This window comes from Sinocyclocheilus grahami, unplaced genomic scaffold (genome assembly GCF_001515645.1).
Source record: "Sinocyclocheilus grahami isolate Dianchi unplaced genomic scaffold, SAMN03320097.WGS_v1.1 scaffold875.1, whole genome shotgun sequence".
Lineage (NCBI taxonomy): Eukaryota > Metazoa > Chordata > Actinopteri > Cypriniformes > Cyprinidae > Sinocyclocheilus > Sinocyclocheilus grahami.
The window spans coordinates 716,503-738,770 of NW_015506054.1; the positions used below are offsets into that span (position 1 = coordinate 716,503).

Here is a 22,268-nt window from a genome sequence, read left to right on the forward strand (position 1 = left end):
TGTGTGTGTGTGTGTGTGTGTGTGTTCACAGCATGTGTTGTGTTTGTTTGTCTCACCTTGCAGTTTTCCTCAGTGTAACTCTGCATTATTAATCCCAGTCCCGCTGTGTGTGTGTGTGCAGTGTGAGCAGTCTCATCTGCTGCAGGAGCATGAGGAGGTTCAGGAGAGGACGACGCTGCGCTACGAGGAGCGAATCACAGAGCTGCACAGCATCATCGCCGAACTCAACAAGAAGATAGACCTGCTGCAGGGAGCCACCATCAGGTCACACACACACACACACACACACACCTCATACATGCACGCATTCACACATACACACACTCACACTGCACAGATGAAGTTGACTTGAGCAGAATTTCTGCCTGTAATAAATACTGATTGTTAAAACAAAGCACAATATTCAGTCCTGCTCGTCCAGTCATTAGATCTTCATCATTAGTGCTCATTTGAGTAGGCTGGGAAAATGTTTCTAGTCGACTCAGCTGGACATTTGTTCCTCACAGAGATCGCCAGGACATACACACACACACACACACATTCATAAAAATACACACAAACACAAACATTATTTAAACCATGTGCTGCACACAATTGCTCAGAGAACAGTTGTGTTTGGACTACACATTTACATTTATGCATTTAGCAGATGCTTTTATCCAAAGCAGTACAGGAACATAAGCATGCACACGTACAGTAAGTGTGTGTGTGTGTGTGTGTGTGTGTGTGTGTGAGCACAGCTGTCTGAGGTCAGTCTGGTCTTCAGCGCCGGCGGTGGTCTTGTCTGCTGAGACTCCCGGTAGAGTTTTACCCTTCAGCACCTGACCGGAGACACGCAGATCATCGCTGTCTGAAATACTAAGCAATTACAAAATTATAATTTGCATAAAGATATTGAAAACCATTTTTAGGACTATTGTTTTTTAATGACATTTAAGCTCATTTATACACTTAATTTTGATTACTTTAATGCATCTGTGTTTGTTTGTAATCTCATTATTTTCAGTGATGATCCTCATTAGATTCTCATCTGTAATACAGCCTGTTTTTTTTTTAATTAAAAACAGGTTTAAAGGCAGTACAACAAATACTACCCTGATGTGTGAACACTTTGTGTTTAATTGCCATAAAATAATAAAGGTATGTAATAAAGGTATAATAAAGATATAATAAAGGTAAAAGTAAAATAATAATAATAATATGGAAATAGTGTCATAATAATGCAAATGAATAATAATAATAATAATATCATGAAAATAATGTAAATATAAAATTATAAATATAAATGCGTAATAATAATGTCTTGAAAGTAATGTCATAATAATACTAATGTAAAATAAAAAATATAAATGTAAAATGATGTCATGAAAATAATGACAATAATGCAAATATAAAATAATACATGTACATGTAAATTTAAAAATGTCTTAAAAATAATGCCATAATGCAAAATAATAACTGTAAAACAATAGTCATTAAAATAATGACACAATAATGCAAATGTAAAATAATTTAAATATAAAGTAATGCTGTCTTACGAATAGTGTCAGTGATGAAAATGAAAAAAAATATTAAATATAAAAGTAAAATAATAATGTCTTGAAAATAATGTCATAATTCAAAATAATAAATATAAATGTAAAATAATAGTCATTAAAATAATGAAAATGTAAAATAGTAAATATTAAATAAAATAAATAATAAATGTAAATATAAAGTAACACTGGCTTACAAATAATGTCAATAATGCAAAGGTACAATAATAAATATAAATGTAAAATAGTAATGTCATGATAATAATATCATAATAATTCAAATGTAAAATAATATAATGAGAATAGTGTCATAATAATGCAAAGGTAAAATTGTAAATTTAAAATTTAGTGGCTTAATTTTCTTTATGCAAAATATCATTTTCCAACTGGATTGTATTACAAATATTGTTGGCTCTTTGACGAATTGCTTTGTTTCTCTTTTGTAAGTGGCTTTGGATAAAGACGTCCAATAAATGCATAAATGTAAATGCTGGCTGAAGTGTTGTCTATGAAGGCAGCTCACTAGTGCTTGGAGCAGAGCTTCTGTCCACTTCTGGCTTCACTGAACACCTTCCCTCTGAAGCCTCTTACTGTGATTTATAGCTTTGTGACTCTACTCCATGACAGATATCGGCTGCTTTAATGCTCCTTTAAATCTCCGTCTGGATAAATGTTACTCAAGCGCATCTCATCTTGTCATTTGGCCTGGGATCCCAGCAGGAGATGAGTGTCTCCTTTCATCGTTTATTCTGAAGAGATCTCGCTCATCTTACTAAACGAACTGCATGAATATGAGCTCATGAATATTGAGTTGTGATGGGAGATGCGGTGAACTGGTGACCGTGTGTCCTGTTTTCACGTGCGTTCAGCTGCATGTAAATGAGATCAACTCCCATGTTTAATTAGAAACGCCTCATATGCATGCAGCAGGTCGGGACGTTTGCATCCTCGTTAGGGAAATTAAAATATGCCAAATGACTCCAGGTCTCTGTTGACTATCATATTCATCCTTGAATCATAAATCTGTAATTTGATGCAGTTAACCTAGCTTGAGTTAAATGCAATATTAAAGGGGAAATTAGTTTCTAATTTTGTAGCTTTTTATTATCTCAGAAATAAAAAATACGACTAAATGCAATTTATGTGTATTTGCTGATCGGTATGGAAACACACACACAAAAACAGAATTACAAGATGTATAAATGCAATAAAAAATAATGGAAAAAGGTACTTGCGACTCTTATGTCACAATTTGAAAAAAAAACAGAACTGCAAGATATTAACTCAGAATTGCGAGATATAAAAGAAAAAAAGTTGAAAAATTGCAAGATGTTTTTTAGCTTTTTTATTAATATTTTTTATTCCAAGGCAGAAAAAAAACAGAATTGCGAGATGTAAACTCAGAATTCAGAGAAAAAAAGTCAGAATTGGGAACGAGAAAAAATGTAACTCAGAATTGTGAGAACAAAACTCAGAATTCCGAGAAAAAAGACACATTTTTGAGTTGTAAACTCAGAATTCCAAGAAAAAAGTCAGAATAACGAGACAGAAACTCTGAATTCCGAGAAAAAAGTCAGAATTGGAAACGAGAAAAAATTGTACTCAGAATTGCGAGAACAAAAGTCAGAATTGCGAGAATAAAGTCAGAATTGTGAGATGTAAACTCAGAATTCAGAGAAAAAAGACAAATTTTTGAGATGTAAACTCAGAATTCCGAGAATAAACTTCAAATTTCGAGAAAAAAAGTCAAAATAGCGAGTCGTAAACTCTGAATTTCGAGAATAAAGTCAGAATTGGAAACGAGAAAAAATGTAACTCTGAATTGCGAGAACAAAAGTCAGAATTGCGAGTTGCAAACTCAGAATTCAGAGAAATCAGACCGATTTGTGAGATGTAAAATCAGAATTGTGAGAATAAAGTCAGAATTGAGAGATGTAAACTCAGAATTCCGAGAAAAAACTTCGAATTCCGAGAAAAAAAATTGAAATTGTGAGACGTAAACTCTGAATTCCGAGAATAAAGTCAGAATTGGAAACGAGAAAAAATTGTACTCAGAATTGCGAGAACAAAAGTCAGAATTACGAGAATAAAGTCAGAATTGCGAGTTGCAAACTCAATTCAGAGAAATCAGACCGATTTGTGAGATGTAAAATCAGAATTGCGAGAACAAAAGTCAGAATTGTGAGGAAAAAGTCAGAATTGCGAGATGTAAACTCAAAACTGTAAGAAAAAAAACATTATTATTATTTTTTTAATCTTTGGGGGAATCAAGCTTCTATAGATTGGTGTTCACACTTGAATCAAAATGACAGTATCAACAGAACATCTCCACACTTTCTGCGTTGACTCTCCTCATCCGTCATAACATCTCTGTGTGTTTCTCAGGGAGGAGGATGAGTTTTCCGAGCTTCGCTCCGATCTCAGTCACAGCCAGCAGGAAGTTAACGAGGACGACCGGAGCGTCGATCAGGACCCCGACCAGGCGTCCATCTCACTGCCTGAGAACCAGTCCACACTGGTCACTGCAGACATGGGTGAGGAGCTGAACTGTTCAGTAAGACCCAAAAAACCTGCTGGATTATTATATTTCCAAATCCACAGGAAACCTGACGGAAATCTGAAAAACATGATTTATGAGGGACTGAGTCTCACAGCAGCCTGCCAAAAACATGTCCATATTGCATTCCAGCATCAAAAAAAAATTATATTTGATATATACATGAACATGCCTATTTTGGAAATATTACTTTTTTTAATGTTCATTAATATAATGCAAAAAAAGGTAACGTATTTACGTAACAGTAATGAACATTATGCAATATAAATGTGCTTAATTGTTATAATAATGAAAATGTACAATAATAATTACTTGAAAATAATGACATAATAATACAAATGTAAATATAAAATAAAGTGTCTTATAAATAACGTTAAAATAATGCAAATGTAAAACAATAAATAATCATAAAAAATTATAATGTCATTAAAATAATAACATAAGGAAAATGTAAAATAAGTAATATATGTGTAAAATAATAATGTAATGAAAATAATGTTGTAATGCAAATGTAAAATAATTAATGTAAAATACTAGTGTCATAAAAATCATGTCATAATGCAGATGTAAAATAATAAATATAATTGTAAAATAGTAATGTAATCGTGTAAAATAATAATGTAATGAAAATAATGTTGTAATGCAAATGTAAAATAATTAATGTAAAAATACTAATGTCATAAAAATCATGTCATAATGCAGATGTAAAATAATAAATATAATTGTAAAATAGTAATGTAATGAAAATAATTACAGTGAAAATGTAAAATAATAAATTTAAGTGTGGAATAATTCTTGTAAATATAAAATAATACTGACTTACAAATAATGTTATAATAATGCACATGTAAAATAATGAATATAAACGTAAAATAAAAATGAATGAATATAATGTCAATCTAAAATAATAGTGTGATGAAAATAATGTTATAAAGCAAATGTAATAAATGCAAATGTAAAATAATGTCATGAAAATAATGTTATAATAAACATTAAATAAGTATAATTATATTTTAATTATTGAACATCATGCCTATTTTTGGAAACTGCAATTAAAGAAAAAAATACTTTACAATTAAGCACATTTGAACGGCAAAATGTTTGTTACTGTAATGAAAGAAAAGTATGTAAAGTATTTGCATTTCTGTAATGAAAACGTGTGGTCCTAAAAACAGGCTTCATTATTTTTATGCATTATATTTTTATTATTTGTCTATAAATTTGGAGATTGACCCTAATGACACTCCGTCACTTCACACAGTGACTTTGAATGGGTTTGCATGGGTTCTGGAGGTCACGTCTCTGTGTTTATCACTGCAGACTCATGGGAAATACTGGCCTCATTTACACACACAGACACCAGTGAGAGCCAGTGTTTCTTCTAGACAGCAGTGAAGTTCATTAGAGAGCAAATAAAGGCTTTTGCTGAAAGAGAGAAACCTTCTTTGTGAGTGTGTTCAGTCTTGGTTTATAAGGACTCATTTTTCTGTGTGTAATCGTTTTCGTAAATCTGCTTTCTGTTGTTTTTCACTCGATCGAGCCGATACGCTCCACACAAAAGCTTTTAAAGGCCTCGGCAGTCAGGATGCTGTCATTGTACCTTCAGCGGCTGTGATTCACTACCGCTGTATTGTATAGACATTCCCAGCATGCATCAGTCCCGTCTGTGAAAGGAAATGACAGATTCAGATTCTAGAAGCTTTATTGGAATGATTAAAACAGCTTTGCATTGTTTTCAACGCGCTGTTAGAGAAATTAACTTTTAAATTACATTTTATATATATATATATATATATATATAGACTTTTAGTATCATTGATATACTGTTATAGTTTTTGTTAATATTTTGAATTAGATTTTATTTTTATATTTTGTTTTCATTTTAATTTTAGTTAAAGTTTTAGTAATTTTGTTGTTGTTGTTTTGTCATTTTTTGAAATTTTTGTGAAGCTTTAGTTTATTTAGCTTTAGTTCGTTTTTTCAGTTACTTAAACTAAATAAAAATGAGAAATGTTGTTTTGGCAACTAGCTGAAATAAAATAATTTTATGTTTTATTTTTATATTTTATTTATTTCAGTTCATGTTTTTTTTTTTAAGCAGTGAATGTTTTTATGCTTTTAGCTTTAAATAACCCTGTTCAGACTTTATTCATATATATATTCAGATTTACTAATTGTAATTATTATATAAATGTGTGTATATATAATTTAGATTTTTATCAATATACAAACTAATAGTTTATACTGTATATATACACACACACACACACACACACACACGTGTATATATAATATACTATAAAAACTATATATAAAAAAAATCATATTTTTAGGTTGTCAAGTTGCAAATAACAAAACAAAAGGTTAAAGAATGTAATTAAAATGAGAAAAATAAGTTAGCATGAAGATGCTGACGAATCCCTTTTAAGTTAAAGGTCATACTTTAAATTAAAAAAAGATGTCTATACACATCTTTTAAATAATACTATTTGTTTTATTTTGAGCAAAGCAGTTTCCATGAGTACAGACTCTCATTTACTTCATACAAAACTAAACTTCAGAATCATGCCAATAAAGTGATGCATCTCTAGTTGAAATGATCTTGGAGGTTCGATGTGAAGCGCTTCTGTTCATCCAGTGTTTTTCCCATGAGCGCTTTTATGTTTCATGGTTAATATATGACGGCACATTCCATGCAGTCGGGAACATTAATACAGCTCTGGATCAATAATCTGCTCATGTCAGCGATCATATTGATTCAAATGAGTTCTGATTTTTCCATATAGTTAATGTAAATGATTGAATTAACTTATTATATAAATATTAAAACAAATACTATGTAGAAATATTTAATTACTACTATTATTAGTAGTAGTAGTAGTAGTAATACAATCTGCAGGAGACTTAATGGAGTTCTCGGGTATGGTTAATTTAAATTTTAATGTAAATTATTACATTAACATAAATGTTAAAATATTACATATTATATATAAATATTAAATTATTATTATTATTATTATTATAAAGATTTTTTTTATAATAAATAATAGTTTTATTAAAATGTTAATAAATGCTAAATAATTTTATTTAATAATTAATCAAATCTGCAGGAGACTTCATGGAGTTCTCGGTATGGTTAATTTACATTGTAATGTAAATTAATAAATTAGCTTATTTTAATTAAAATAAATATTTGATATTATATATAAATTATTATTGTTATTAATGATAACAATAATAAATACAATTTCCTGGGGACTTCAATTAGTTCTCAGGTATGGTTAATTTAAATTTTTGTGTAAAATATTAAATTACAATTTAACATTTATATATATATATATATATATATATATATAATGTTAAAATGTTCTTATTATTACTAAATAAAAAAATTCAATCACAAATGAGTCAATAATTGTCATCCAGTGTAGAGCTGTACAGTACAAATGTGGAGCAGCTCAGGTCCTTTAAGGAGAAATGTTGTTTATATTGAGATCTCTGACTTTTGACACAGACTTTGGTGTCTTGGCAAATCTGAGCACTGAGTTTGAGACACAGATCTCATCTGAAACTTTAGAAGAGACACATGGGAGTTTACTGGGATCATTTTCTCAGGAGAAACATCTGAGAATCAGGAGATTTCAGAAAAAGTCTCAGTTTGCTCCCTATTTTGATCTCATTGCTGTCTGGGAGAAAAAGTTGAGACGTTATAGTAATTGTATGTGTGGTTTTTCTTTACTATACCTTTATATGATTTTTTAAAACTTTTTTTTTTGCTTATTTAAGCGGTTTATTTAATGTTTTCATGTTGCATTCTTTAATTTTACTGTTATTGTTTGCATTTTTTTTTCTTAATGAATGACTCCGCTAAAACCGGATGCGAGTGCAGTTTCATGCTGGAGAAATTCCCAATAATGGACTCCAAGTTGACTGAGATGCGTGTGTTTTTCCAGATAACTGCAGTGACCTGAACTCGGAGCTGCAGCGGGTTTTGACAGGGCTGGAGAGCGTCCTCTGCGGCCGTAAGAAGAGCACATGCAGCCTGTCCGTGGCGGAGGTGGACAGACACATCGAGCAACTGACCACCGCCAGCGAACACTGCGATCTGGCCATCAAGGTAAAACACCTGAGAGATGCAGTACAGGAGCCCACAGACTGGCTCATGCATGCAGCGCACAATACCACAAACTTCAGTCTGGCCATTTCTGCATGTTACGTAGCTTAACTTTCAACTATACACTCTGACACTTTCGCAGCTCGATCTGGTAAAAACCTTTCAACATAGACGGGAAAAGACTGGGAAAATCTGGAAAACGTTGTCAAATTTGGTGCTTAGTTCTTTGGCGAAGAGTGATGCATGAAAGTTATTCACACGTGAAATAATCAGTGAATTCAGATCACGACATATTCCCACTAATTTCATCTGTTTTTCTATACAAACATCTGTCATAACTGTTTTTAATGATTTTGAAAGAAGTCTCTTCTGCTCACCAAGGCTGCATTTATTTGATAAAAAATACAGTAAAAATTTGAAATATTTTTACTATTTAAAATAAGTTTTCTATGTGAATATATTGTAAAATATAATTTATTCCTGTGATCAAAGCTGTATTTTCAGCATCATTACTCCAGTCTTCAGTGTCACATGATCTTCAGAAATCATTCTAATATGCTGATTTGCTGCTCGAGAAACATTTCTGATTATTATCAATGTTGAAAACAGTTGTGCTCCTTCATATTTCTGATGAAACCGTGATGCATTTTATTTTTCAGGATTCACAGATAAACAAAGTTTTAGAACAGAAATTTGAAATAGAACATTATAAATGTCTTTACTCTCACGTTTGATCAATTTAATGCATCCTTACTGAATAAAAGTATTAATTTCTTTTAAAAAAAACTTTGAATATATGTTTTAGATTCACTCACGCCTAAATAGCTCACACACACAAAAAAGCTATGATTGGTCTCTTTACCGGTCAATCAGTCAGTCTCTTCCTAAGTGGGCGGTTCTTGACCAAAATAAGCTGCAAAATAGACTACACTTATATTACAATGTTTCATGCGAATAGTCAAAAGTCTGAGACTGTGGAGCTGAATGACTCTTCATTTCATATTTATACCCACTTTTTCCTCATGCTCGTATTATCAATAATTCAATACAGACTGTAGGATGTGAGTGATGTCAGTAAAGTCTGATGTTTTGCTGCTGACTCACTGTTAGAAGAGCGTTTAGGCCTGTAGTTCCTGGACTGTTTTAGCACCAGAGTCGTCATCTCGGCCTCCAGCGCTGCTGATCCTGCATAAGTGTGTGACGCTTCATTTCACGTCTCTGCTGCGTAATCCGGTTTACTGGTGCGGTCAGACCATCAGAGGCCGCGCTGCAATTATAATAGTCTCCCGCTGCTTGCAAAACTGCTTTTTTTTCTCAGGAGAAACATCTGAGAAGCAGGAGACTTGAGCAAATGTCTTCATTTGCTCTGCATTTTGATCTCACTGCTTCTGTCTAGAAGAAACAATTAACAGATTATAATGAGTTTTCTGTATTTATTAATACTGTTATATCATTTAAAAAAACATTTTATTGTTTTTATTTTATTCTATTCATGTCTTTTCAAAACTGTTGGTTTTTTTCAGACTAGTGTAAAGAAAACATCCAAAAAAAACACATTGAAGTGTTTGTAGATTTCAGTTACAATCAATATCATGAAAGAGATTTTTCTCCACTTCAGCAGCACTTACATACACACAACTTTAGAGTTTTATTCCTATCTCTATTCTGAAGGTTTTTACAGAGGGGTTTGTTTATATATTGTTCCCTTGGTTTTATTATTGCACTTCATCTATTTGCATCTGTTGTTTTCAGTTGCAATCCATATCTTTAAAGAGTTTTTTCTCCACTTCAGCAGCACTTACATACACCAAAATTTACAGTTCTATTCTTTTCTATATTCTAAAGGTTTTTACAGAGGGGTTTGTTTATATATCATTTGCATGGTTTTATTCTAGCATTTTATCTATTTGTGTCTGTAGATTTCAATTTAATCCATATTTTTAAAGGCTGTTTTCTCAAGCTGAGTTTTTTCTCCACTTCAGCAGCACTTACAAACACCAAAACTTAGAGTTTTATTCTTATGTATATACTGAGGGTTTTTATAGAGGGGTTTGTTCATATATAATTTGCCTAGTTTTTTAGTACACTTTATCTATTTGAGTCTTTAGATTTCAATTACAATGCATACCTTTAAAGGCCATGAGTTTTTTTCTCTGAATAAGCAGCACTTACATACACCAAACTTTAGTTTTATTCTTATTTATATTCTGAAGGATTTTACTGAGGGGTTTGATCATATGTCATTCACCTGTTATGTATTTAACATTTAATTCCTAAAACATTGCGAAATGTTTTTTTTCAGTCTGTCGAGAGTAAGGTAACTATTTTCTGATTTACAGAGTGATAAAAAGAGAAATAAAAAATCCCTTCTGTAAAAACCTTTAATTCTAATATTTCAGCTAAATCAAACAAGAATTTTGAACCTGGCTTCATCCAAGGTTCATATGGAAATTACAATACTAGACATATTGTATGTCAATGTGTTTTCCACCTCACAGAACACAGCAGCAAAATCCAATGCTCAGATTTTTGCTCTGGAAATACATGCAAAGTAATGCATATTTAAATAGATAATGCATTATTTGCATATTGAAACAACATTTCAGGAAACTTGCAATAGTAAACAATTGTCTTAATATACTCTGATTAATCAGCTGGGGAAGTATGGTGATATCAATTAGTTTTTTTTTTTTTACCATTTTCACCTTGCGTTATTTTACTTTATGAACTTTCCTATTATTGTTCAGCAATTTATAAACTTTATAAATAAAAAAAAGCTGACTAAAGTGAGTTTCGAGTGCAATTTCATGTGGAAACGTCTCCTCCTTTTTGCTGAAGAGCACTAAAAGAAAAGAGTTTGTCCTTAAAAGTGTGCACTTGCTCTTAGAAGTTACATAAAACCAGGCATTGAGATGAGTATTTTACAGATCAAGAACATGCTTTCTAGTTTTGTGTAAAATATGCATCAGATGGTTATTTAACTGACTGTGTAAGAGTCTTTAATGATTTTGAAAGAAGTCTATTCTGCTCACCAAGGCTGCATTTATTTGATCAAAAATACAGTAAAATGTTAAATATTTTTACTATTTAAAATAACTGTATTCTATGTGAATATATTGTGAAATATAATTTATTGCTGTGATCAAAGCTGAATTTTCAGAATCATTACTGCAGTCTTCAGTGTCACATGATCTTCAGAAATCAGTATAATATGCTGATTTGCTGCTCAAGAAACATTTCTGATTATTATCAATGTTGAAAAGAGTTGAACTCCTTCATATTTTTGTGGAAACTGTGATACATTTTATTTTTCAGGATTCTTTGATGAATATAAAGTTCAAAAGAACAGCATTTATTTGAAATAGAAATGTGGTAATGTCGTATGAGTCTGAAACTAAGCTTGGCTAACTTGGTTTGTGTGATGTTTGTGTCTGTTTGCAGACGGTGGAGGAGATCGAGGGCGCTCTGGGCCGTGACTTCTACCCCAGTCTGTGTGAGGAGCGTGTGCGCTGGGAGAAGGAGCTGGCTGGACTCCGGGAGGAGAACGAGAGCCTGACGGCGATGCTGTGCAGTAAAGAGGAGGATCTCAACCGCACCAAAGCCACCATGAACGGCATCCGAGAGGAGCGAGACCGCCTGCGCAGACGTGTGAGTGACCGCGATCGTCAAACCATGCATTAAACATGCAACAAACTATTGCATTATGACAAATTACTACTGATTCATAATTTCAGTTTAGGGATTCAAACCAGCAACCTTTCTCCACTCATTAATAGTCTGTTTATAATCTAATTATTTTGTCCATATTCCAGGTAAGCTGGGGTTAAATCTATGAGTATAATTCTTCCACTTTATTTAAACATGTTAATTTTATGTTTGTTATCTGTGACGATAAGAAAACAGTCAGTGGAAGAAATAGTTTGTGGAAGTATGTTATATTCATTGTATCATTAAATAACTGTGGTATGTGTTTGCTGTTTTTATGCAACTTTTTATGCAAATACCTTTTATTTAATTCTAAAACGTTTTACTATAATATTTTACTAAACTTTCTATTATAATATATTATAAATTATATATATATATATATATATATATATATATATATATATAATCTTTAAAAAATCTTTAAAATAATAATCTAATATATATTTGAAGATATATATAAGTTTGCAGAAGTATCTTGTATTCATATCGTTTGTTATATTGTTTTTATGATATTTTACAAATCTTTTCATTATAAACTTTTTACTCAAATTTACTATAAATTAGATTGAATTACTATAATTGCTATAATTTACTAAGTTACTCTGTTACAGTAATATGAATATTATAATCATCATTGAGAATAATGAGATATAATAGTAATAATAAATATAGTTTTCATTGTTTTGTTTATTCATTGTGTTAGTATTTTTTGCTGATTTTATGCTAATTAAAAAACTTATGATAAACTTTTAACTTTTTACTAAAATTTACTATAAATTACTCTATTACAGTAATGAGTATCTAATCATAATCATCATTTACAAACAATTTCAAAAGTAAAACATCTGGACACATGCAGTAATGAGACTTTAGGGGTTAAATTAGATTACTTATCATGAAAATAAGACAAATTTAATGGTACTAAATTATATGATATATTATAGTGTTTTGTGCTCAGTTCTGATCACTGGAAGTCGTACGGTCTGATTCAGTCTCTTCCTGTGAGAAGAGAAAGTCATTAAAGTCTTATGGGAGATGCTGCTGGTCTTTCTGGGCCACAGACGCTCCTGTTTTTATTCTCGACTGATGTTAATGACATTCAGGTGTTCACAGTCAGATCAGTCTCGCACACCAGCTGAAGTAAAAGTCCTAAAAATGAGATATTATTTGTTTGTCAAATGCATTTCTGGCAGACGCTTTTATCCGAAACGACTTGCATTGCATTTTAAGTATAAATATTATCAATATTGTAGTGCTATTCTAACTGTTTGAGCTACAGGAATGAATCAGTCCTGACTTCATGTTAGGAAGAGCATATTTACAGAATGAAATATCCAGTGGGATTTTACTTTCCCAGCCTGTTTCCTAATTAAAGAATCAGGGTGGACATTTTTTTAAATGTTGAATGTACAAATTATTTTTTACTCATTGTGTGTACAGTTGATGAAGAACATTTTCCCCCAGAATCTCATTACTCTAAAATATTTATATGTTGTATAAGTTATACATTTATTTATTTTGTCTTTAAAATCAAACACTGAATTGTAATATATATTTTTTAGAAAATAATAGAATTATTAAAAAATAATAAAAATATAATAAATAATAAAATAAAGTCTACTATTGATCAAGACACTTATCCTAAAATTTTTAATGAAAAAATAATAAATAAATAAAATTAATTCTACTATAACTATTATGCTCTTGATCAACACACTTAACCTAAATAAAATAAAATGAAAAAAAGTAATAAAACAAAATACAGTTCAGTTTTATTTGCGTAAAGCCAAAAAAATTAAAACACTTAAAATGACCTAAAACAAACTTTAATTAGTTGTGTTTGTCTTTTGACCAACATGGCATAAAAAACAGAAGTGTTATCTTTTTCAAAAAAATATAATTTGCTTTTATATGCACATTTGTGTCTCACGTCAGAAACACACTGAGACGCAGTAACGTGGTCTCAGCATCGCTACAATAAACCGATCCCGTCAGAAACGGCAAGCGATGCATCGGACCAATTCCACGAGCACGGACAGATTTCATTAGAGATAAATCGCAGGCCGTTTGTATGTCATAGGTCTGACCCGGCTGTTTCTATAAAAGCCTTTGGCCTTTTTCACTCGATGCATTTCAAGACTAATCATATTAGTGTGCTAACCGGCTTCAGATGGCCAGATTCGATTACAGACCGCATCTAAAAGCAGCAGACTAATCGATCCAAACAGGTTTGTGCTGTGCTTTTTTCTGAGAGCGATCCGAGGACAGTGGCATTCCTTATTTAAGCTCAATACAAAGATCCATCAGCATTAGCATGTCCGTTTCTGTAGCACCAGTCATAGGTCTGACCCGGCTGTTTCTATAAAAGCCTTTGGCCTTTTTCACTCGATGCATTTCAAGACTAATCATATTAGTGTGCTAACCGGCTTCAGATGGCCAGATTCGATTACAGACCGCATCTAAAAGCAGCAGACTAATCGATCCAAACAGGTTTGTGCTGTGCTTTTTTCTGAGAGCGATCCGAGGACAGTGGCATTCCTTATTTAAGCTCAATACAAAGATCCATCAGCATTAGCATGTCCGTTTCTGTAGCACCAAAAGGATGACTCTTTGCAGCATTCATAAAAACTGGGGGATAAACCAGTGATAAAAAAATTTACTTTTCCATTGAGGAGTGAAATTTACCCCCTTAATGCATTAGAGTCCATTTTGACACTGAAGAGATACATAACAATTTCTAAAAACTGCATAATTTCTAAAAACTGCAACAAAACTTTGCAAGTGTTTTAAAGGGGTCATATGATGCGATTTCAAGTTTTGCTTTCTCTTTGGAGTGTTACAAGCTGATTGTGCATAGATAAGATCCCTGAAGTTGCAAAGACTAAAGTCTCAAAACCAAAGAGATATTCTTTATAAAAGTTAAGACTCCACCACGCCCCCCTAAAACGGCTCGTTCTAACACGCCCCCACATATCTACCTCACTATGTGGAAATATTTGCATAATGCCGCCCAAATGTGCAGCAAAGAAAGAAGGCATGGTTTCAGTAACCGCAGTTAGTGTTGAAGCAGCATGTCAGGGTTAAAAAAAAGATGAATGTGGCCATTTAAAGCCCTACAAAAAACCAACTTTTTTTTTTTTTTTTTTTCAGATTTTGTATAATTATTTTTAAGAGATATAACCATGTTTCGTGTTCGAGTCATTTTTGTCTGGGGTATGTATGGAGTACCATTAATGTCAAAAATACTTTTGTAAAATTATCTATGAAGTTATATTAGTGCCAAAAATATATACTTAGCCTTTTTCCCATATCTCACACACTTTAGGGACTGAATTTTGTTGCTAACCTGAATATGTACACCTATTGACCAACTATTGCAGCATGAAAAATGTATAGTTTATGTAAATAAAATTAATTTACTTTGTTTGAAACCTTTTCAAAATAATAGTTATGTTGTTTTAATGTTGTTTTGTTAGAAATAAATATGAAGGTTTCAAAAATGTAGACTGTTTTTGAGCAATCATGAGTTATAAAGCCAAAGGAATTGAATTAAATTGTATTCATTCTATTGGGGTTAATACTAATAATTCTCAGTTTATGTTCTTATAAATTTCATACAATAATATATTCAAGTAAGATTTCTCATCAATAGTGAAAAATATACAAATATATATTTTGTCAAGTCAAGTCACCTTTATTTATATAGCGCTTTATACAATACAGATTGTGTCAAAGCAGCTTTACAGTTTTAAACAGGAAAATAGTGTGTCGATAATGCAAGAGGACAATAGTAAACACTAAATTTTTCATTTAAAGTCAGTTCATTATACTAAGCAAGCCAAAGGCGACAGTGGCAAGGAACCAAAACTCCATCTGTGACAGAAATGGAGAAAACCAGGCTCAGTCGGGGGGAAACCAGCATGGCGTGGTTTAATTCCAGGTTGCAACACGGGTGAAGAGGACTTGTCTGGTTCCTGTGGTCTTGTGCCGATGGTCGTCTAGTTGACGAAGTTTTCACAGGGGATCTGTCTCTGGGGCTCATCTAGTTAACATGGTCTCCGCTGACATTCAGGGCTGTAGAGGTCGTCTCTAGGTGTTGATCCACCATCTGGTCTGGATATGGACTGGATCCGGGTGGCAGAGAGCAGTCTCTGTACTATGATTTGGTCTAAATCCTGACTGGAAATTAGGGCTGAACGATTTTGGAATATAATCTAATTGCGATTTTTTTTTACCAATATTGCGATTTGCGATTTAATATGCAATTATTTTTTTAAAGCTCTTTATGTTCTGTATTATTCAACAAAGACAAGCTATAAATCATTGTATAGTATGACCAACACACTATTAGATAGATTAAACATAAATGTTCTTTTCTGTAGGCCAGGCCTATATGTTAGGATGAAATTAGGTGATGCATGAATTGATATGAATGACATTTTTATTTAACCGCTACAATCACAGTATATTGACTGATTTGTTGAACTTCCAAACTTGTAAGCATGTAATAATTATGTTTAAATAGCCTGGTGTAAACATTAATATGAAAGCCAGTAACAAATCACACAAACTAAAGTAGATTGCAGAAATATAAAAACAAATCTGTTGCTTTACCACACTACTTTAGGTAATTCAAAGTCACTGTAATAAACATATGTAAACATGTGCACTGCACTTTTTAAACACTGTCTGTTAACTTTAGACCAGTGGTTCTCAAACTTTTTTGATCACGCCCCCCTTTAAACCTATAAAACAAATCTGTCCCCCTTTCCCGAATCCCCATCCCACCTCAGACTACCAAATAATTTCACTAATCATTATGAAAAATTTATACTTTTTTTAATTTAAAAAACCTACAGGGAAAAAAACTCCTGCATCACTTGAAACATTGAAAAATAGCATAAAGAGAATAACTTATTATTATTATTCTCTCGCTGTTATTTATTTATTTTTTGTGGGTTTCATGCTGTCCGCTAAGGCATAGGACACACACAGGCTTTCCTCCTCACCAACGACATTAAACACCGTGTCTACACCGGACGCGAGCGGAAAAATACAGTAGAACCCATTATAATCAGTGACGCTGTGTACACTGGATGCGGCGCGACATTAAACTGATGCCTTGTTCTATTTATGACGTACTGACACAAAGTTAAAAGATTTGCAACGGTCTCTTTGTCACGTCCAGTGTAGAGCTGTTGCGGCGCGATGCGACAACTGTAGCATCCGGTATAGACACGGTGAGTGAAGCCGAGAACAAGATATGCCTCGTCATATTTTCTGCATTTAGCTTTTAATGGCCAGCAGCTGCCTGGGTCTGTGCAACTTCATCTATGGCTGTTCTCTTCGCTTTCACAAACCGATCCATCTCCCATTCTAAGTTACGTCCTTTGGCTGTTTACTGTTTTATTTATTTTCTTTTTCTGCTGATGGCCCGCACTCGACTTGAAGCAGCGCTGCTTAGACCGATGGGTGTGTCATCAAAGTACTGCGAGAGCTATAAGAGAGCGCGGACGTCTCCTTATGCTTTCTCTCGCTGTACTTTGATGTCATACACCGATCTGATCTTCAAGTCGAACACGCCTCTTTACTCTCGCGTGTCACGTGACCGTGTAATCGCAGCCTCTGCGATTGAAAAATCGCGATATTATCGCAAATGCAATTAATCGTTCAGCCCTACTGGAAATCCTCACAGATAACATTTCTCTCTAAGAAGAAACAAAGCTGAGAGGATACTGCCTTTTCTCGTATTTTTGACAGAAAAGGGAGATTTGAGATCAGTCTGTAATTAACACATTCTTTAGGATCAAGTCGTGGTTTTTTAATGAGAGGCTTAAAGGGGTCATATGATGCTTTTTTTAAAGATCATCATTTGGTGTAACAGAATATGTTGACTTGCTTTAATGTTCAAAAAACACATTATTTTTCAAATACTGTACATTATTGTAGGTCCTCTATTATAGTCCCTCCTTCCGACAAGCGCAGTCTGCTCTGATTGGCCAGCTGACCCAGTGCATTGTGATTGGCCGAACACCACAAGCACTCGTCGGAAATGTACAATACGAAATACCTCTAGTTTTGTTTTCTTCCAGCTGCGCTCCATTCTCTGGGCTGCTCTCTTTAAGGCGCGATTGTGCACGTTATACCATGGTGTCAGACTGTTTTCCTCAATCTTCTTTAAGCGTAAAGGAGCAACCGTATCTAAAGTGCTAGAAAAGAGAGAGTCAGTAGTTTCTGTTACACCATCAAGTTTTTCTGAGCTATTGGATATGCTGAAGAATTGAGACAAGTCAGGAAGATTATTTACAAAGCAGTCTTTTGTTGTAGAAGTGATGGTTCTAAAATATTTGTAACAGGGAGTTGAGTTTGCAGCTTTAGCTATATGGAGTATACACGAGACTAGATAATGATCCGAGATATCATTGCTCTGCTGCAGAATTTCAGCACCATTAACATCAATCCCATGTGACAGTATTAAATCTAAAGTATGAATATGACAATGATTAGGCCCTGTATAAAATTAGTATTTATTTATTTTACACATTGTACAAACTTGAACATAACATTAGAATGAATTTGTTTGTTTGTTTATTTTTGTTGTGTTGTTAACACAATTGAACAAACTTGAACATAAAATTGGCATTTATTTATTTAATTATTATACACCATTGTATAAAGTATGAAATAGTGATCTTAAAAGGAGGATGAAAGAGCGTCCGGCTCAAGCCTGTGCCAGTAGGCGGACACGGTATTTCAAAACCGGATTGTCAGACCTAAAACCGGACTTGTGGCCAGTCTAATCATGATCCGGATCTGATGCACGGCTATGTTTAAACTCACATGCTGCAGCCCGCTCGAGTCAAGACACGCCGACCAGACCATAATTACTAGCCTGGCTTTGTGGCGGTGGTTTGTTTGATTGGACTGGACTACCGCAGGTCAGCTGTGTGTGTGTGTGTGTGTGTGTGTGTGTGCTTGCGCCACTTTAATGCCGCTGTCATCCATCTAAGTCACAGACAATCGCTTACACACTCACTGCCGTCCATTACAGACCGCGAGGGTGGACAGCATTGAACTGCTAAGTTAAATATTGATATTTTCTCTTTGTTAAGAGCTGATGGGCTCGAGCGGCTGATGGAGAGATGTTTTCAGTGCAAACACATCAGGGCTTCTCAACCACTTGTGCTTTAGGAACCCAACAGATTAAAAGCATTGTTTAACATGCAAAAACTAGATCAAACACTGAACTGTAATATTGTTAGTATGAACTGAACGGATCCAACAACACGCCTGACACCGAACAAACAGACTAAACGAGCAGCGTTTTCTTCATAAACTGTACACACAATTCATTCATACATTCAACTATTGAGCTTGTTTGTAAATCTTGTTATTTTCAATGATGATTATGGTTAGATTCCCATTATTGCAATACAGTATTTGAATGTATTATTATATTATATTATATTATGCACATTTCACTTCAAATGATATGTATGTTTATTTTATTTTATTTTTTTAAATGTGACCTGTAGATGTTTTTAAAGTTTAAAAAAAATTTTTTTTATGGTTTATTTTAATTATGTTTTTTAATGTGACCTATAGATGGTTTTTTGATATTAATTTTTTTTTTGATGGTTTCTTTTACTTTATTTATTTTCGAGATATTTTTTGTTTTTGGTTCTTTTATGGTTTATTTTATTTTGATTTGTTTTGTTTAATTTTATTTTTTTGAATGTGACCTGTAGGTGTTTTTGAGATTTATTTATTTTATTTTGTAATTATTTATTTTATTTATTTATTTTTAATGTGGCCTGTAGATGTTTCTATGAGATTTTTAAAAATAGTTTATTTTAATTATGTTTTTAAATATGACCTATAAATGTTTTTTTAGATTATTTTTATATGGTTTATTTTATTAATTTTCGAGATTTTTGTATGTTTTTTTTTTTGATGGTGTGTTTTATTTTATTTTGTTTTATTTTATTTTTTAAATGTGACCTGTAGATGTATTTTCAGATTTTTTTTTTTTTTATGTTTTATTTTATTTATTTATTTTTTTAAACATGACTTTGTTTCATTTTTTTTTTAATGTGACTTCATTTAATTATTTATTTATTATTTATTAATTATATTTTTTTAAATGTGACCTGTAGATGTATTTTCAGATTTTTTTTTTTTTTATGTTTTATTTTATTTATTTATTTTTTTAAACATGACTTTGTTTCATTTTTTTTTTAATGTGACTTCATTTAATTATTTATTTATTATTTATTAATTATATATTTATTATTAATAAAAAAAAATGTGGTGGTTTATTTTATTTATTTTTTAAATGTGACCTGTAGATGGTTTTATGATATTTCTTTGATTTATTTTTCTATTTCTTTATTTCTTTATTTTAATTAGTTTAGATTTTTGATGGTTTATTTTTATTTTTTTATTTATTTATTTATTTTTTTTAAATGTGACCTGTAGAAGTTTTTGTGAGATTTATTTATTTTTTGATGGTAAAATGAGCCTACACTACCTATTGATTGACAGATTAGCTAAAATATTGAGCAAGCATGAGGAAAGAATAAGTGATATTTGGGAACTTTGTGAATGATCTGTAAAGATTCCATGTGGTCTGAGTCAGTTATATGTCTGGCTCATGTAATAATAATAATAATAAGAGCTCTAGAGCCGTTCAGAGTGCTGAAGCTCAGTCTGATGTTGTGTGAGCTGCATTACTTCAGGATTCAGTCCTTCATTTGTCCTTTGGCAGCCTTTCCATTGGCAGGAGAAGCTTTATTTGCCTTAAAAAATTCACAATCGCTGCCAACATAACACAGAATGCGGCTCTGAGACACTCGCTAGAAACATGAGTGTGTTCGAAACAAAACTCGATTCTGAGGCACAAGTATTTCATAGCAGGCCAGAAAAGGTTGATTTCTGATTCTCAATGCACTCATTGACCCGGACCTTAAAAAATTCACAATCGCTGCCAACATAACACAGAAACATGAGTGTGTTCGAAACAAAACTCGATTCTGAGGCACAAGTATTTCACAGCAGGCCAGAAAAGGTTGATTTCTGATTCTCAATGCACTCATTGACCCGGCTCAGCAGTGTGTGTGTGTGTGTGTGTGGTGTTTCTTCATGTATTGGATGAGAGATCTGTGATCATCGTGGCTTCTGCTGCCTCTAATATAGACTGAACTGAAGCCACATGAATGCAGATGCTGAACAAACCTCAGCGTCTAGATTTAGCTCTAGAGCTGCACTCTGAACTCAGTCTGAACTGACTGCTGCTCTTCTGAAATGAGTCGTTCAGTGTGACTTTCAGATCTTTTTGACTGGTTTGACAGGTGTGTTTCCGTCCCTGCAGGTGCGAGAGCTGCAGACGCGTCTCCAGAGCGTTCAGCCCGGCGCTCCGTCCAGTCCTGGGCGACTGACGCCGGCGGGACGTCCCATCAACCCCAGCACCGGAGAACTCAGCACCAGCAGCAGCAGCAACGACATCCCCGTCGCCAAAGTAGTTGATAGCATTTTGTTAAAGCCATTTATTTTAAGTTAAACTAATCAAGTTAAACAAAATGAGAAATGATGTCTTGGCAACTAAATAAAATAAATTTAAGTTTTATTTCAGTTGTAATATACTTTTTTGGTTATGGTTTTCGTTTTAGTTAATTTTTTTTAAATGTTTTTATTTCAGTTTTAGTTATTTTAGTACAACTGAAACTAAATTAAAATGAGAAATAGTGCCTTGGAGACTAGCTGAAATTTTTTTATTTATTATATTTAAATAAAAATTTTTATGGGATTTTATTTTATTTATAAAAATTTTTACTTATTTCATTTTAATCATTTTAATTTTTATTGTTTATTAATTTTATTTTTCCATTTTATTTTGTTTAAATGCCTTGATCAAGAGCATAATAGTGATAGCAGATTTAATTGTATTATTATTATTTTATGTTTTTTAGGTTAAGTGCCTTGATCAAGAGCATAATAGTGATAGTAGATTTTATTTGATTGTTTATTCTTTATTTTTTCAGCAGTCTGATGCTCTTCTGAAGTCATGTGATGCTTTGTGTGAGAAACTGACCCACATTAAGTCGTTTCATTTTAGAGTTAAACAGCTCCAGTCCTTCACTTTCCTTATTTGAAATGAGGGTCAGAATTAAAAATAAAATGTACCTTGTGTGTTTCACAGAAGAAAAAGTCATACAGGTACATATCAGATGACGGAAGTATTGTTTTAAACACACGGCTGCACTTTATAATGCTCATGCTGTATGTTTGCTCATGTTTGTTTGTGTGTGTGTGTGTGTGTCTGTGTTTGTGTGTGTGTGTGTGTGTTTGTGTGTTT

At 32.6% G+C, this 22,268-nt stretch overlaps 1 protein-coding gene across 2 annotated transcripts in view; it reads left to right on the forward strand.

The window, feature by feature from the left end:
- The window catches only part of LOC107563422 (MCC regulator of WNT signaling pathway), a 126,942-nt gene that overhangs the window by 73,068 nt on the left and 31,606 nt on the right, over nt 1-22,268 (forward strand). For both annotated transcript variants that reach the window (XM_016248300.1, XM_016248301.1), the window contains 5 exons: nt 122-264; nt 3,921-4,069; nt 8,046-8,209; nt 11,648-11,854; nt 21,285-21,433. In XM_016248300.1, coding sequence (XP_016103786.1) covers nt 122-264; nt 3,921-4,069; nt 8,046-8,209; nt 11,648-11,854; nt 21,285-21,433 — 812 coding nt within the window. The remainder of the gene's footprint in view (nt 1-121; nt 265-3,920; nt 4,070-8,045; nt 8,210-11,647; nt 11,855-21,284; nt 21,434-22,268) is intronic.